Source organism: Megascapheus bottae, chromosome 3, assembly GCF_031878675.1.
Source record: "Megascapheus bottae isolate mThoBot1 chromosome 3, mThoBot2.hap1, whole genome shotgun sequence".
Classification (NCBI taxonomy): domain Eukaryota; kingdom Metazoa; phylum Chordata; class Mammalia; order Rodentia; family Geomyidae; genus Megascapheus; species Megascapheus bottae.
Genome location: NC_143511.1, coordinates 81,379,656 through 81,394,852, shown reverse-complemented (window position 1 = coordinate 81,394,852; position 15,197 = coordinate 81,379,656). Strand labels below are relative to the sequence as shown.

Here is a 15,197-nt window from a genome sequence, read left to right as displayed (position 1 = left end):
CTAGTGGTAAAGTGCTTGCCTAGTATGCATGAAGACCTGGGTTTGATTCCTTGGTACCACATACATAGAAAAAGCTGGAAGTGGTGCTGTAGCTGAAGTGGTAGAGACCTAGTCTTGAAGAAAAGCCCAAGGTCAGTGCCTAGGCCCTGAGCTCAAGCCCCAAGACTGGCAAAAAAAACAAAACCAAAAAACCTCTCATGCAATTCTATTCAATTTGTTTGTAGTTAATTGCTTGTATCTCCCATTAGTCCAAAAACTACAAATCGATGGAAAGGATTTATTTTATTTATGGATATATCCTTAAGGCTGGTACAGGACTGCCACTGAAAAAACAAAGGCCTACTACAACAATAGTTCTTTCTTTAGGATGGAAGATCTCTAATATAAGAACAGTTGGATTTACCTATAATTATAGGCTGGGTACCTTTAATCCTAAAATGCCTCAAAATTTGAATATATTTGAGTTCTTATTTTAATTAAAAATATGTTCAATTTGAGAGCATTTCACATTTCATTTTCACATACTACTTTCACATGAGGGATGATCAATCAGTGAAGTTTACATAAATATCACAAAATTTGAAAATCTCAAGAATCTGATGTTCCTGTTCTCAAGTATTTTGGATAAGCAACATTCAATCTGTATTACACTGAGGCAAATTAAAAATTGTCAAACAATGTGTAAACACAGCTCACTGAAACTCACCAATGGGAGTTGCAGTACGCTCCAGTGGTAGAGTGCCTGTCTCAGGCAAGTACAAGGCCCTGAGATCAAACCCCAATACTGCTTCCAAAAGAAAAGAAACCTATTAAAGTCTGTGAAGAGGCATGAGAGTGGGCTGGGCTGGAGTTAGGCAGAGTGTTGAGAAGACAGAGAACTAAAAAAATATAACACAATCAGAGTGAATTATCAAAGTACATTATATGCATGCATGCAAATACCACTATGGAAACTTGCAAAAACAATAGAAAACAATTTATGTTATGAAAATTAACTGTCAACTACTAAAAATTTTAATATGGCCAAGCCTAATAGGTTTGTATTTTTATAAATCAGGAAACCCTTAGAAATCTACATAGAAAGTCCCTAAGACTCATCAACAATTAACCAACAAAAATCCAGAAGTAGAGGTGTGGCTCATATAGTAGAGCATTAACTTTGAACAACAAGAAGAAAAATATCAAGACCAGCGCCAAAAACCAACCAACCAACCAACCAAACAAAAAGGCATATAAGTTAAGTGCCAGTGGATCAAACCTGTAATCCTAGCTACTCAGGAGGCTGAGATCTGAGGATTGTGGTTTAAAGATCATTAGACTCTTTTTTTCTTTTCTGGTCAGTCGTGGGGTTTGAACTCTGGGCCTGAGCATTATTCCTGAACTCTTCAGCTCAAGGCTACCGCTCTACCCTTGAGCCACAGCCCCACTTCCCATGTTCTAGCAGGGCTTAACTGGAAATAAGAGTCTCACATTCTTTAGTTGCCAGGCTGGCTTTGAACACAATCCTCAGGTCTCAGACTTCAGAGTAGCTAGGATTAATGGTGTGAGCTACCATGCCTGGCTGAGTCTGTAAGACTCTTATCTCCAATTAAGCACCAGAAAGCTGGAAGTGGCACAGTGGCTCAAAGCGGTAGAGTGCTAGAGCTGAAGAGCTTAAGGAGAGCTCCCAGGCTCAGAGTTCATGCCCCATGACTTACCAAAAACATATAGGAAGTCTCTGAGAGGGGGAAATAATTTCAAGGATGAAATGTGAGAGCCTAGAACTATACTGACAAACAATATCTTAAGGGTAACACAGCAATTTCCATAAGGAAGCAGGCAATATAACTCTAAAGATTACTCACACACTATTTCTTATAGAACCACACAGTAAAACTACCTAGTTATGAAATGTTGGAATCGTAACCTAAGTTTTTTTTTTTTTTGTTTGTTTTTTTTGCCAGTCCTGGGCTTGAGCTCAGGGCCTGAGCACTGTCCTTGGACTTTCTAAAGGCTAGAGCTCTACCACTTGAGCTTCAGCACCACTTCCGGCTTTTTTCTATGTATGTGTACCGAGGAATCGAACCCGGGTCTTCATGCATGCTAGGCAAGCACTTTAACCACTAGGCCAAACTCCCGGCCCCGTAACCTAAGTTTTGAACAGAGGTCCACAGTAAGTAAATTATTGGTTCCAGGAATCCTGTTGGATACCAATATCTATGGATGCTTAAGTCCCTTATATAAAATGATGAGTTATTTGCATATAAGCTGCATATTTCATATACTTTAAATCATTTGAACTTATCCCTCAATAAATATGTAAATTAAATATAATTCAGAATAGAATTATACATTATACTGCAGGTTACTGGGATAATTAGGTTAGGTAAGTTGTTTTAGATACTGAAATTTGAACTCAAGGCTTCCTATTTGCTAGAAATGTGCTCCACCACTTGAATCAAATCCCCAGCACTATTTCTTTACATTGTTTTTCTAGCAGGTACTCAAGTTATGTCCAGGGCCAGCATCAAACTGAGAAAACACTGCATACTACCTCCCTTATAGTTATACACTACCACATACACATTCTAATTAAGATGATATTTCAAGCAGTGATACTTCTTGATCTATGCCTAGTGAGATTACAGATGTGAGTCACTTTACGGGGCTGAATCAGTGCTTTTCTTTTAATCTCTTATAGGAGATTAAATTTGTAAAAATAGTCATATATGTAATAGTCAAGTAAGAAACAGAGAATAAGCTTGCTTTACCAGATATTAGACCATATCTCAAAGTCTTAAATCAGTTTAGGAAAGGAATACACAGCTAACAGTGACAGACCAATCCTGATATATATGAGAATTTGAAATATGACAAAGACAGTGGAGCTTTCTGCAGGAAAACCAAAGAACAAACTGGTAATCCATCTGGAAGAAAGTAAAACTGAATCTCCATCTTATGTTCTGTGTAAAAATAAATGCCAGATGGATTAAAGACATAAAAATTAACACATACAATAAAAATTTTGGAAACTGCATTCCCAAAATCTAGGGCTAGGAAAGATTTTGAACAAAACAAAAACTTCACATAAAAGATTGAAAATGTGGAGCCTTTACTCCCATTTCTTGCATAGGGAGAACAAAATGCTTCTTTCCTCCAGACCCTCTCCCACCTCCATTTCTTCTGGCTTTATCCTGCTATTCTATAGTGAATCCTTGTAAAACTTAAAACAAACAAACCAACAGGAAAATGTTCTGTAAGGCACGAAACCCTAAGTCCATATTTATTTAAAACAAAGTATTTATAATGCTGATACAAAGGACTAATACACAGACTATACAGAGGGCTTTGAACTTGAACTTACAAGTAGAAAAAAATGTATGAAAGATGGAGGGGTAAATCACTTTCATTTATTGCTAATCAGAGAACTTCTAATTAGCAATATATTGGGATCACTTACATCTACCAATAACAAAGATTCAAACACAGAGATAACTAATATTGGTTAGGATATGAGGCAACACACACATTGCTGGTGGAATTTTTAGAAAATCAAACTAGGGACCGGGACTTTGGCTTAGTGGTAGAGTGCTTGCCTAGCATGCATGAAGACCCAGGTTAGATTCCCTGGTACTACATATATAGAAAAAAAGCTAGAAGTGGTGCTGAGGCTCAAGTGGTAGAGCACTAGCCTTGAGAAAGCTCAAAGACAGTGCTCGGGCCCTGACCTCAAGGCCAGGACTGGCAAAAAAAAGAAAAAAAGAAAAAAAGGAAGGAAGGAAGGAGGGAGGGAAGGAGGGGAGAGAGGGAAGGGAGGGAGGGAGGGAGGAAGGAAGGAAGGAAGGAAGGAAGAAAGGAAGGAAGGAAGGAAGGAAGGAAGGAAGGAAGGAAGGAAATCAAACTAAAAATAAGTGAATTAGTACAAAGTTAAAAATAAAGTGAATTTTATAGACATAATGCTTTATTACATTGATTAATATATATCTATGATATACAAACCCTTAGCCTAGTTTTGATTATGTTCTAAAAGAGCCTGTAATTGTATATAGAGATTCCCTTCTTGAATACTTGTTAAACATGCCATTTGAAATATGCTGTAAAAATCAATGTTAATAAATTCTTTAATAAAAAAAATAATAAGTGAATTAGGGCCAGAAATTTGGCCTAGCAGTAGAGTGCTTGCCTAGCATACACAAAGACCTGGGTTTGATTCCTCAGTACCACATACATAGAGAAATCTGGAAATGGTGCTGAGGCTCAAGTGGTAGAGCACTAACCTTGAGGAAATCCCAAGGTGTGTTCAGGCTCTGAGTTAAACCCCAGGGCTGGGGGGAAGAAGTGAATTAATATAAAACTAAATAAACATTAAAATTCTCCTAAGACTATTCTGTAAAACTCAAAGATTTATAATTTGTTTAGTGATATTTTAAAAACCCACTATTTCATGGCTAAAAACCAGAAACAAACTGCCAACAGAAAAATAGTTGAAAGAAGGTACAAAAGTTAAAAATAAGTAAAATAAATATATGCAAGGTATATATGTTCATGCCCTACCCCTGAGCCACAGCCCAACTTCATGTATACATTTCTGTATAAAAACTTCTTACTATATTTAGCCGGGAGTAGGCCTACTAGTAGAGTGCTTGCCTAGCATGCATGAAGACCCGAGTTTGATTCCTCAGTACCACAGAAAAAAAGCAGCAAGTGGTGCTGTGGCTCAAGTGGTAGAGCACTAGCCTTGAAAAAGCCCAAGGACAGTGCTCAGGCCTTGAGTTTAAGCTCGAGGACTGGCAAAAAAGAAAAAAAAAAGTTCTTACTATATTCAAAGATTATTAAATAGGTTAGTGGATCAACAGAGCTGAATTGTAAACGCAAACAAATCCAGTCTCTACTACATACTTACTAGTGAGTGAATTTAAGTACACTTAAAATCCAGTGAGTTAGTGTCTCTTTATTACTAAAATGGAAATAGCAATTACCACTTCATAAGGACTTTCTTAGGGTTAAACACACAATGGATAAAAAGTGCTTTGCATAACATCTGCCATAGATAGCTATTGTTGCATTGTTTTTTTCCTGGATCCCCAATGAAATGACAAAGCTAAAAAGTTTTCACTTTCAAAAGGAAAATGGGAGAAGAGTAAAGCCAAACTAATTCCACTGCACACAGAAATAAGAAACATCTTGAAGTGATATATTTTACATTATTGAAAGGTCTATTAACCTAGGATTATAAAAGGTATACGGGCACCTGGGTTGACTTTGTATTTAGCACTTGCATGGCCCTTGTGTTCAATCTTCATTCATGTACCCCTCACACAAGATAAGCTTGACAATTACAATGGTGATGACAAAGATATTCAGATTTTTTTGTTTGTTTTGCCAAGGTAAATATGTTGCCTTTTACTCTGTAAACAGACAGTTTGACAGTTTGTGAAGAAGCAAAAACAACAAACCACTCCTAAGCATCATATGTAAAATTTCAGAATACAAGTGGACTGGAGGCATAACTCAAGTGACAGAAATCAGTCTTTAGTATGCCGGCCAAGCAGGAGTTTGAAACTTTTGAATCAAGACTTGGTAATGGCACCAAAAAAGCAGAGAAAAATCAATCCAGAAAAACACAAAACATAAATCAAGAATAAATGATAGAATCTCTAGAAATCAGCAATATGCGTAATATACATGTATATGTAAAGAATGTATACATATGGATAACAGCATGAACAAAACTTGGGATAGTTACAAAAATGTTTATAGTATCTTTTATTCATTATCACTGTAACTGGACAAAGTCAAACATTTATAACAACAAAATGGAATTAAAAAATATGACTTATTCATATAATATTCTAAGCAATTAAAAATGAAAACACATTTTTAAAAATGCTCTACTATAGCTGGGTGCCAGTGGCTCATGCCTGTAATCCTAGCTACTCAGGAGGCTGAGATCTGAGGATCAAGGTTCAAGCTAGGGCTTGATAGACCATGAGACGCTTATCTCCAATTAACCACCAGAAAACCAGAAGTGGTGCTGTGGCTCAGAGTGGTAGAGTACTAATTTTGAACTGAAGAGCTCAGGGACAGCACCCAGGCCCCTCAACTTCAAGACCCCCCCAAAAAACAGAACTACTGATACAATGTGAAGGTAAAGAAGTCAGAAACAAACAAACAAACAAGTATACACTGTAGGGCTATATAACTTCATTTTATTAGTTAAAATGATCAAAACTAATCTAAAGGATGAGTGTAGTAACATTTTTTTACTGGCTTTTTTCATTTGCAATTTTATGTTTTTTTTGGGGGGGGCCTTTTTACCTTCACCTTTTTTTTTTTTTTTTTAATATTTTGATTCTTCTTTCCTCTTTTTCCCCCCTGCTTTCCTTCTGTCATTGTGATCACTCCTAAAAACATAATGACAGCACTGGGTACAGACTGAATACAAATTATATTTTTATTGATATAGTCACCTGCTTTTTATTTATTTATTTTTTGCCAGTAGTCCTGGGGTTGAGCTCAGGGCTGAGCACTGTCCTTGGACTTTCTCAAGGCTAGAGCTCTACCACTTGAGCCTCAGCACCATTTCCGGCTTTTTTCTATGTATGTGCTACAGAGGAATCGAACCCAGGTCTTCGTGCATGCTAGGCAAGCACGCTACCACTAGGCCAAACTCCCAGTCCAGTCACCTGCTTTTTAATCTGTCGGTTCTTAACCCTAGTATTTCTTGTTTAAGAAACCACAATTGTGTGGGTTCTCCCCCCACCTTTTTTCTTGTGTGTTTTTTTTTACATTTAAAAAATTTTTATTTGGGGGTGGGGAGGGAAATGGGTAGTAAGACATGAGAAAGGGTATCAATGTATGTGAATTAATGCACCTTCTATCTGGCAAATGTCATGTAACCCTTTTACTAATTACAATAAAAAAAATTAAAAAAAATTAAATAAAAAATAAAAAATTTTTATCATTGATCTCTCCTATATGTACCTTCCTCTTTTCTTTATATATTCTTCTTATTACTCTTATTTTTTACAAGTTTTTTTTTTTTTGCCAGTCCTGGGCTTGAGCTCAGGGCCTGAGCACTGTCCTTGGACTTTCTCAAGGCTAGAGCTCGACCACTTGAGCCTCAGCACCACTTCTGGCTTTTTTCTATGTATGTGGTACCGAGGAATCAAACCCGGGTCTTTGTGCATGCTAGGCAAGTACTTTAACCACTAGCCAAACTCCCGGCCCCTTTTTTACAAGTTTTGCCTTACTTTTTCTTTTCTTTTTTTTTTTTTTTGCCAGTCCTGGGCTTGAGCTCAGGGCCTGAGCACTGTCCTTGGACTTTCTCAAGGCTAGAGCTCTACCACTTGAGCCTCAGCACCACTTCCGGCTTTTTTCTATGCATGTGGTACCGAGGAATCGAACCTGGGTCTTCATGCATGCTAGGCAAGCACGTTAACCACTAGGCCAAACTCCCGGCTCCTTGCCTTACTTTTTCTAAATTTTGTACTCAACTATTTTACATGTCTATCACCCCAGGTCATTTATCCTTACACTATCCCTTTCCTTCATTACTATATTAATCTTACACTCCCCTACATTACTCTTTTCTTACCTCCCCTTTTGTCTTTCATACTATTTTCATATGTCTGGTCCTGGGTTCATCCTTCATCTTTTATAACGCATGGATCTACAGTTGATGGTTGTTGAGCAATACTGTATATCTAGGTGTTCAATTATACTGTAGGTACAGAGTGACTTAAATACTATAGAGATTGGATTGTGGGTTTTTATTTTTTTTGGTCATAAAACAGTGATCGGTGGTGGTATTAGCTTTGTCTGTAAGTGCACAAAAAGAGAGAGAGAGTGATATACCAATCTAAAATTGTGAACTTCTCTTGTCTGACCAGCTATAGAGCTCTAGGTTGGTTATATCTTAAAAACTGTAATCTTGCACAGTATTAATCTTGCTCCCATTTTCAAATGGGTAGAACAAGAAACTCAAGAAAGGTGGAAAATCAAGGAATAGCATCTCCCACCCAATATAAACAGGCAATGGAGCAGTCAATGACAAAACTAGAGGAGAGTAATCTAAATGCTACACAAATACAATTGGTAAACATGATTAATTAAAAGTTTGAAAACACACAGAAAGAGCTACGTGAACAATAGGAAGCCATATCTAAATGAGATGAAACCATAAAGAAGGAGATAAATGAACGTGAGGAAGCCATAAAGGAGGCCATAATAAAGGATTTATGTGAATGCGAGGAAGCTAGACAAAGAAAAGTGGACAAATTCATAGAATACACGAACAAAAAGCTGACCAAACTCCAACAAATATCCAGTGACATTAAAGCTGCTGAGCTAAAGGACTTCAAAGACACCACTCAAATGGCAATCAAGGAGTTAAATAAGTCCTTACACAATCTAAAACAAGAGATGCAAGGCATCAAAAATGAGCAAGTGGAAGATAGGGAGATGAGGAATAAAGTAGAAAGTATTGCTAGCAGGTTAGACAATGAAAAAAAGAGAATCTCAGGAGTTGAAGATAATCTAGTTGTTACAGAGAAAGAACGGAAAATGAGTCAAACCAAATTTAGAAAATATGATAGAAAGGTTCAGGAGGTCTAAAACACAATCAGGAAGCCTAATTTAAGGCTAATTGGTATTGAGGAGGACCTAGAAAAAGAGGTCAATGGTATTGGAAATATACTTCAGGGAATTATCTCAGAGAACTTCCCAAATATCCAGAAGGGCAGGCACATCCAGATACAAGAAGCTTTTAGAACCCCAAACAGACCTGACCAGAAAAGGACATCACACTGCCAAATTATAATATGTACAGGATCAACAGAGACCAAAGAAAGGATCCTAAAAGCAGCCAGGGAGAAGAGAATGATCACCTACAAAGGAAAACCAATCAGAATAACCACAGATTTCTCAGCAGAGACCATGCAAGCAAGAAGAGACTGGAAGGATATATGTCATGCCCTTAAGACAAATAACTACCAACCAAGAATAGTGTACCCAGCTAAGCTCTCATTCATAACTGAGGGAACAATAAAAACCTTCCATTCCAAGGAAAAGTTGCAACATTCCATAGCAACCAAAACAGCATTACAGAAAATTCTCAAAGATGTTCTACACATTGAAAACCAACACAAACGTGGTATTGACAAAGAAATGGCACCTAAAAATTATACCAGCTAAGTAGCACAAGAACTGTCAAGCCACAGGCCCTAATGAAAGCTTTTTAAAATGGCAGGAGCTAGTATATTTTTTTCAATCCTAACTCTCAATATCAATGGACTTAACTCTCCAATTAAACAGCATAGACTGTCTAGTTGGATGAAAAAGCAAGATCCATCGTTCTGCTGTCATCAAGAGACACATCTTGCCCCCCAAACAAACATTTTTTGAAAGTGAGAGGTTGGAATAAAATTTATCAAGCTAGCAGCCCCCATAAACAGGCTAGAGTTGCCACCTCATATCAGATAAAATAGACTTCAAACTAAAATTAGTGAGAAAAGACAAAGAAGGTTATTACATGCTAATAAAGGGAGCTCTCCTCCAGGGGGACATAACTATCCTAAATATCTATACACCTAATCCTGGAGCACCGAAACCTCTTCAAGCAAACTTTACTTTCACTAAAACCACATATAGATCGAAACACAGTGATTGTTGGTGACTTTAACAAACCACTCTCACCTATGGACATATCAACCAGGCAAAAACTCAACAGAGAAACCTTAGAATTGAAAAACTGTATAGACCAACTAGATCTAACAGACATCTGCAGATTATTTCACCCAGCAACAACACAATATACGTTTTTTTTAGCAGCACATAGAACATTTTCCAAAATAGACCACATTTTAGGGCATAAAACAAACCTGTGCAGATTCAGAAACATTGAAATTATTTCCTGCACTCTCTCAGACCACAAGGGCATCAAATTGGAACTGAAAACCAGTTTCCACCAATGGAAACCCTGTAACTCATGGAGACTGAACATTGTTGAATCACCAATGGGTCATTGAGGAGATCAGAACAGAAATCATGAAATTCAACAAATAAGAGCACACTAAATACCAGGTCCTTTGGGACACAGCAAAAGCAGTATAGCTCTGAGTGCTTACATTAACAAATTGGAAAAATTGCAAACCAAAAATTTAATGTTGCACCTTAAGCTCTTGGAAAAAGAGCAACAAACCAACCCTAATCCCAGTAGAAGGAAGCAAATTATTAAAATCAAAGCAGAATTAAATGAATTGGAGTCCAAAAAGAACTATAGAAAGAATCAACAAAACAAGGAGTTGGATCTTTGAAAAAATTAACAAAATTGACAGACGCTTAGCAAATCTTACCAAAAAAAGAAGGGACCACACCCAAATAAACAAAATCACAGATGAGAATGGTAATACCATGACAGAAATTACCAAGATCCAGAGCATCATGAAGGAATACTTTTCAAACCTTTATGCCAACAAATTTGAGAATCTAGAAGAATTATGGATGAATTTCTAGCCAATATTAACATACCCACACTGAACCAAGAAGACCCAATCCAACTAAACAGCCCTATTTCAAGCACTGAAATAGAAATGGCAATAAGAGATCTCCCATCCAAGAAAGCCCAGGGCCAGATGGATTCATAGCTGAATTCTATAAGGTCTTCAAAGCAGAGCTCACACCAATACTCCTCAAGCTAAAGGGGATCAAAATAGGGAAAGTGGAAGTGAAACTTTCCATCTTTGCAGATGACATGATTTTGTATTTAAAGAACCCTATAGACTCCATTCCCAAGCTGCTTGTGCTGGTTCAAAACTTTGGCAAGGTAGCAGGGTATAAAATTAACCCTCAAAAATCAACTCTCTTCCTATATGGCAACAATGAGAGGAACAAGGCAAAAATCAGGAAAGCAACTCCTTTTGCAATAGCCTCAAAGAGAATAAAGTACCTAGGAATTAACCTAAGAATGTAAAGGACCTTTTTGATGAAAACTTCAAAAACCTGAAAAAGTAGAACTGAGGAAATGGAAAAACCTCCCATGTTCCTGGATTGGAAGAATTAACATCGTGAAAATGGAAATCTTGCCAAGGGTTATATACAAATGATGCAATACCTATCAATATCCCAATGCCATCCTTTAAAAGAAATGGAAGAGGCAATCCAAAATGTCATATGGAATAATAAAAGACCCTGTATAGCAAAAACAATTCTTAGCAGAAAGAATAGCGCAGGAGGAATTTCAATACTAAACTTTAGACTGTATTACAGAGCTACAGTGACCAACACAGTTTGGTACTGGCACAAGAACAGACCTGAAGACCAATAGATTAGAACTGAGGACCCAGATATTAACCCACAGACCTATGGCCACATAATCTTTGATAAGGGAGCCAAAAAAAAAAATAGAATGGAAGAAAGACAGCCTTTTCAACAAGTGATGCTGGCAGAACTGGTTAAGCACCTGCAGACAACTAAAGTTGGATCCTTCTATGTCACCCTGCACCAGGATTAACTCCAAATGGATCAAAGACCTCAAGGTAAAAGCAGATACACTGAAAACTTTACAAGAAGGAATAGGAGATACACTAGGTCTCCTTGGCACAGGTCAAACTTTCTTAATAAGTTAATCATCTCAAATCAAAAAAGTGGGGCACAGGTGGCTCACACCTGTAATCCTAGCTACTCAGGAGGCTGAGATCTGAGGATTGCGGTTCAAAAACCAGCCAGGGCATGAAAATCCCTGAGATTCTTATCTTTAATTAACCATCAGAAAACGAAGTGGCACTGTAGTTCAAAGTGGTAGAACAAGAGCCTTGAGCTGAAGAGCTCAGGGACAGCGTTCAGGCCCAGAGTTCAAACCCCAAAACTGACAAAAAGCCTTATTAGTACATATATATTATGAATTACACAGGCATTGAGAAAAATTAAATTATGTCATTAACAAGAACATTGCATGGAATTCAAGACCATCATTTTGAGTGTGATAAGCCAAACCCATGAATCAAATATGTGGATGTCAGACTATAAAAGACATACATACTCATAAATACATACCTTCATAATTCTTATCTATAAATAAATGTTTCTATATCTAAAGAATGTGATTTTATCTATGGTACTAAAATTTTGAATCTAAAGTACTGAGGTTTCAAATCATTTTGTTCAAACATTTCTACTGAATTCAAAAGGATGTAGAAAGATAGCATTATAAATCTAAAATTTTTAAAAAACAAACATTTTCTGGTGAAGAAAGGTCCTATTTTCATGTTAAAATGTTGTTCCATTATAAGATACTTGTATTAAATACCCGCTTTTTAAAGACATTACTCATCCCTAATTAGATTCTAACATTTTCTTAAAGAAATCCTTTCATATCATCTTAAGGAGTCTGAGAAATACCTATTTATAACCCATGTTTTGGATTTGTGTATCACTGGAAAAGCTACTTCCTAGTTGACAAACATTTCAGGAATTTAAGATTACTAAAGCCGAAACCAATAACATGGATACATAAATGCATAACATACTAACTTTATGTGCTACACAAGTAATTCTTTTTTTGGTTGAAGAACATCACAAACTGGGAACGAAAAACATTGTCAAAATAAGGATCTTTCTTTTTAGAGGAATGGGCTAGAAGGGAATATGATTTAAGACCACATAATTAATCTCTAACAACCATATCACAGAACTAGGCAGATTCTACCAAAAGTACATTTCTTTCAAGTGTGATAAGAATTTAAGAAAAACAATATTTTTATATACTGAGTAACACAATTTCTCCGACCAAAATGCAACTAATATCAGTAAGGGCATCTCGTACCTCTGAGATGCAATAAATCAAGAAAGAAAACTTTGAACTTCTTTTTTATGCCACAAAAGACACATCTTTGGCCAGAAGTATTCTTCTTTTGGCCAGTTATAGTCTTACTTTAGATATATTACAAAACAAAAACAACTGAACAAACAAACAAAACCTTTTTGGAGGTCTAACTACAACGATCTCTATTTAAAAAAAGAATCTCTAAAAGGATTACCAGTGAAGATGCAGTACTGTGTGTTTACCTTTGTGATAAGAACTCGGTATTTTTCCACCAGGTGGTCATTGTTGTGACAGCCTGCTAGAAGCTGCCAGACTTCTCCTCGAAGAGCTTCAGGGACACCATTTCTCACTAAAGATGATAACTGCTTAGGTCTTACACTCAAGTTGAGATGCCTAAAAATAAAGCCATAATTCATTAAATCATAAAATGATGATTCTCTAAAGAGTTATTTTGTCAGTTCTAGGGCTCAAACTCAGGGCCTGGGCACTGTCCTTGGGCTTTCTCAAGGCTAGTGCTCTACCACTTAAGCCACAGCATCAATTTTGGCTTTTTCTGTGTATGTGGTAAAGGGGAGTCGAACCCAGGGTTTGTGCATGCTGGGCAAGCACTCTACCACTAGGCCACACTCCCAGCCCGAGAGTTACTTTTAGGAAAATTCAACTATCTGACTTACAAAGACCCGACAAGGCAACATAAAAATAAAGAAAAAAGATAAAGGGTTAGGGCTAGTGGTAGAGTGCTTGCCTAGCATGCACAAAGATCGGGGTCAATTCCTCAGCACCACATACATAGAAAAAAGCTGGAAGTGGTGCTAGGCTCAAGTGGTAGAGCTCTAGGCATTGAGAAAGTCCAAGGACAGTGCTCAGGCCCTGAGCTCAAGCCCAGGACCCGGGGCGGGGGGGGGGGGGGGAGAGGGGAAATAAGGGCTATTGGATTAGATGTGATCAAAGTAATTGTAAGAAAAAAGAATAAATGCTCACATATATTCTACAAACTGTTCCCTAGGTATCTTCAAATTGTGTGTGTATGTGTGTGTATATCTATCTATCTATCTATCTATCTATCTATCTATCTATTTATTTATCTATCTATGTATATATATACACATAGAACACAATGTTTTCATCATTTTCCCCTAGCCCTCACAATCCCACCCTTCCTTCAATTTTATTAATTTTTGAAGATATACACTGAATATTATGACTGTCATTTCTCCCCTTCCCCCCCCTTTTTTTTTTGCCAGTCCTGGGGCTTGAACTCAGGGCCTGAGCCCTGTCCTTGGGCTTTCTCAAGCTAGTGCTCTACCACTTGAGCCACAGAACCCATTTCCAGATTTTTCTATGTATGTGGTACCAAGAAATCGAACCTGGGTCTTCATGCATGCTAGACAAGCACTCTACCACTAGGTCAAACTCCAGCTCCCCCTTCCTCTCTTCAGGTATGATTATTTTTTTACTGCTAAGACACAGCTTACTTAGAGTAAAAAATTTCAACAGTTATAATTTATGAGAAAAATGAAACTCCAAAGTCACATGTTCACAGAGCACTTACGTACTAGCCCCAACAATGGAAACAGCTGAAACTGCCTCGCATCACCTTCAAGTTCAGTTTTGTGTTTTGTATTGTTTTTCCTCCATAGCACTCTACCCATGAAGAAAGAAAACTAGCTACAACTGTTTCACCAGGTATCCCTGGTTCTGTTAATAAATGCCCAGAGATACTATCTCCTTCAGTCTCACTAGGATAATGCTTGCTAACACTGTTGTCAAGGTGTTCCTTTCTGTTCCTGAGACAGGATCTCATCTTGTATCTTAAGTTGTCCTCCAATTTCCTTTTCAGCTCTAGCTAGTTTAGAACGTCCTCCCTCAACCTCCTGAATGCTGGGATTATAGACCACTGCTGGGTTTATGAGAATGTTTAACAATGCACAGCAAAACTCAGTAATATTTTGCTTTGTTTCTATACTGGGGAATGAACTCAAGGCCTCAAGCATGATAAGCATCTGTCACTGAACTACTTGCTATTGGAAGCTATCTTAAGAATTCCTGAGTTTTAAACATATTAGCTGGAACAGTAATTGACAGAGTAGGTAATATATATTTGTGACACTATGCCCCATCATGCCAAAAACTTATAGATGAGGAAATGTCATACTGAGTACTATCTTAAATAGTGAGTTCCTCCTTACATTTTCAACATAAAGAACTTTTTTTTTTTAATGCTACCTCCAGATTCCATGTTTGGTTTAATGTTTTCTTCACTAATGAGGGTTTATTAAGTTTCTGATATTCTAAGAACTGATTAAATGTCTACACTGTTATCCTTAAAAATCTAAAAAAAATACAAGGTCTAGTGTGCATACATTTATATTTGTTCCAAACTGAGTGTTATAAT

General features: G+C 37.2%; 1 protein-coding gene across 4 annotated transcripts in view; it reads right to left on the bottom strand.

The window, feature by feature from the left end:
- Window positions 1–15,197, bottom strand: part of Rabgap1 (RAB GTPase activating protein 1) — a 145,592-nt gene that overhangs the window by 63,556 nt on the left and 66,839 nt on the right. For all 4 annotated transcript variants that reach the window (XM_090330593.1, XM_090330594.1, XM_090330592.1 and 1 more), the window contains one exon: window positions 13,045–13,195. In XM_090330593.1, the coding sequence (XP_090186719.1) occupies window positions 13,045–13,195 (151 nt within the window). The remainder of the gene's footprint in view (window positions 1–13,044; window positions 13,196–15,197) is intronic.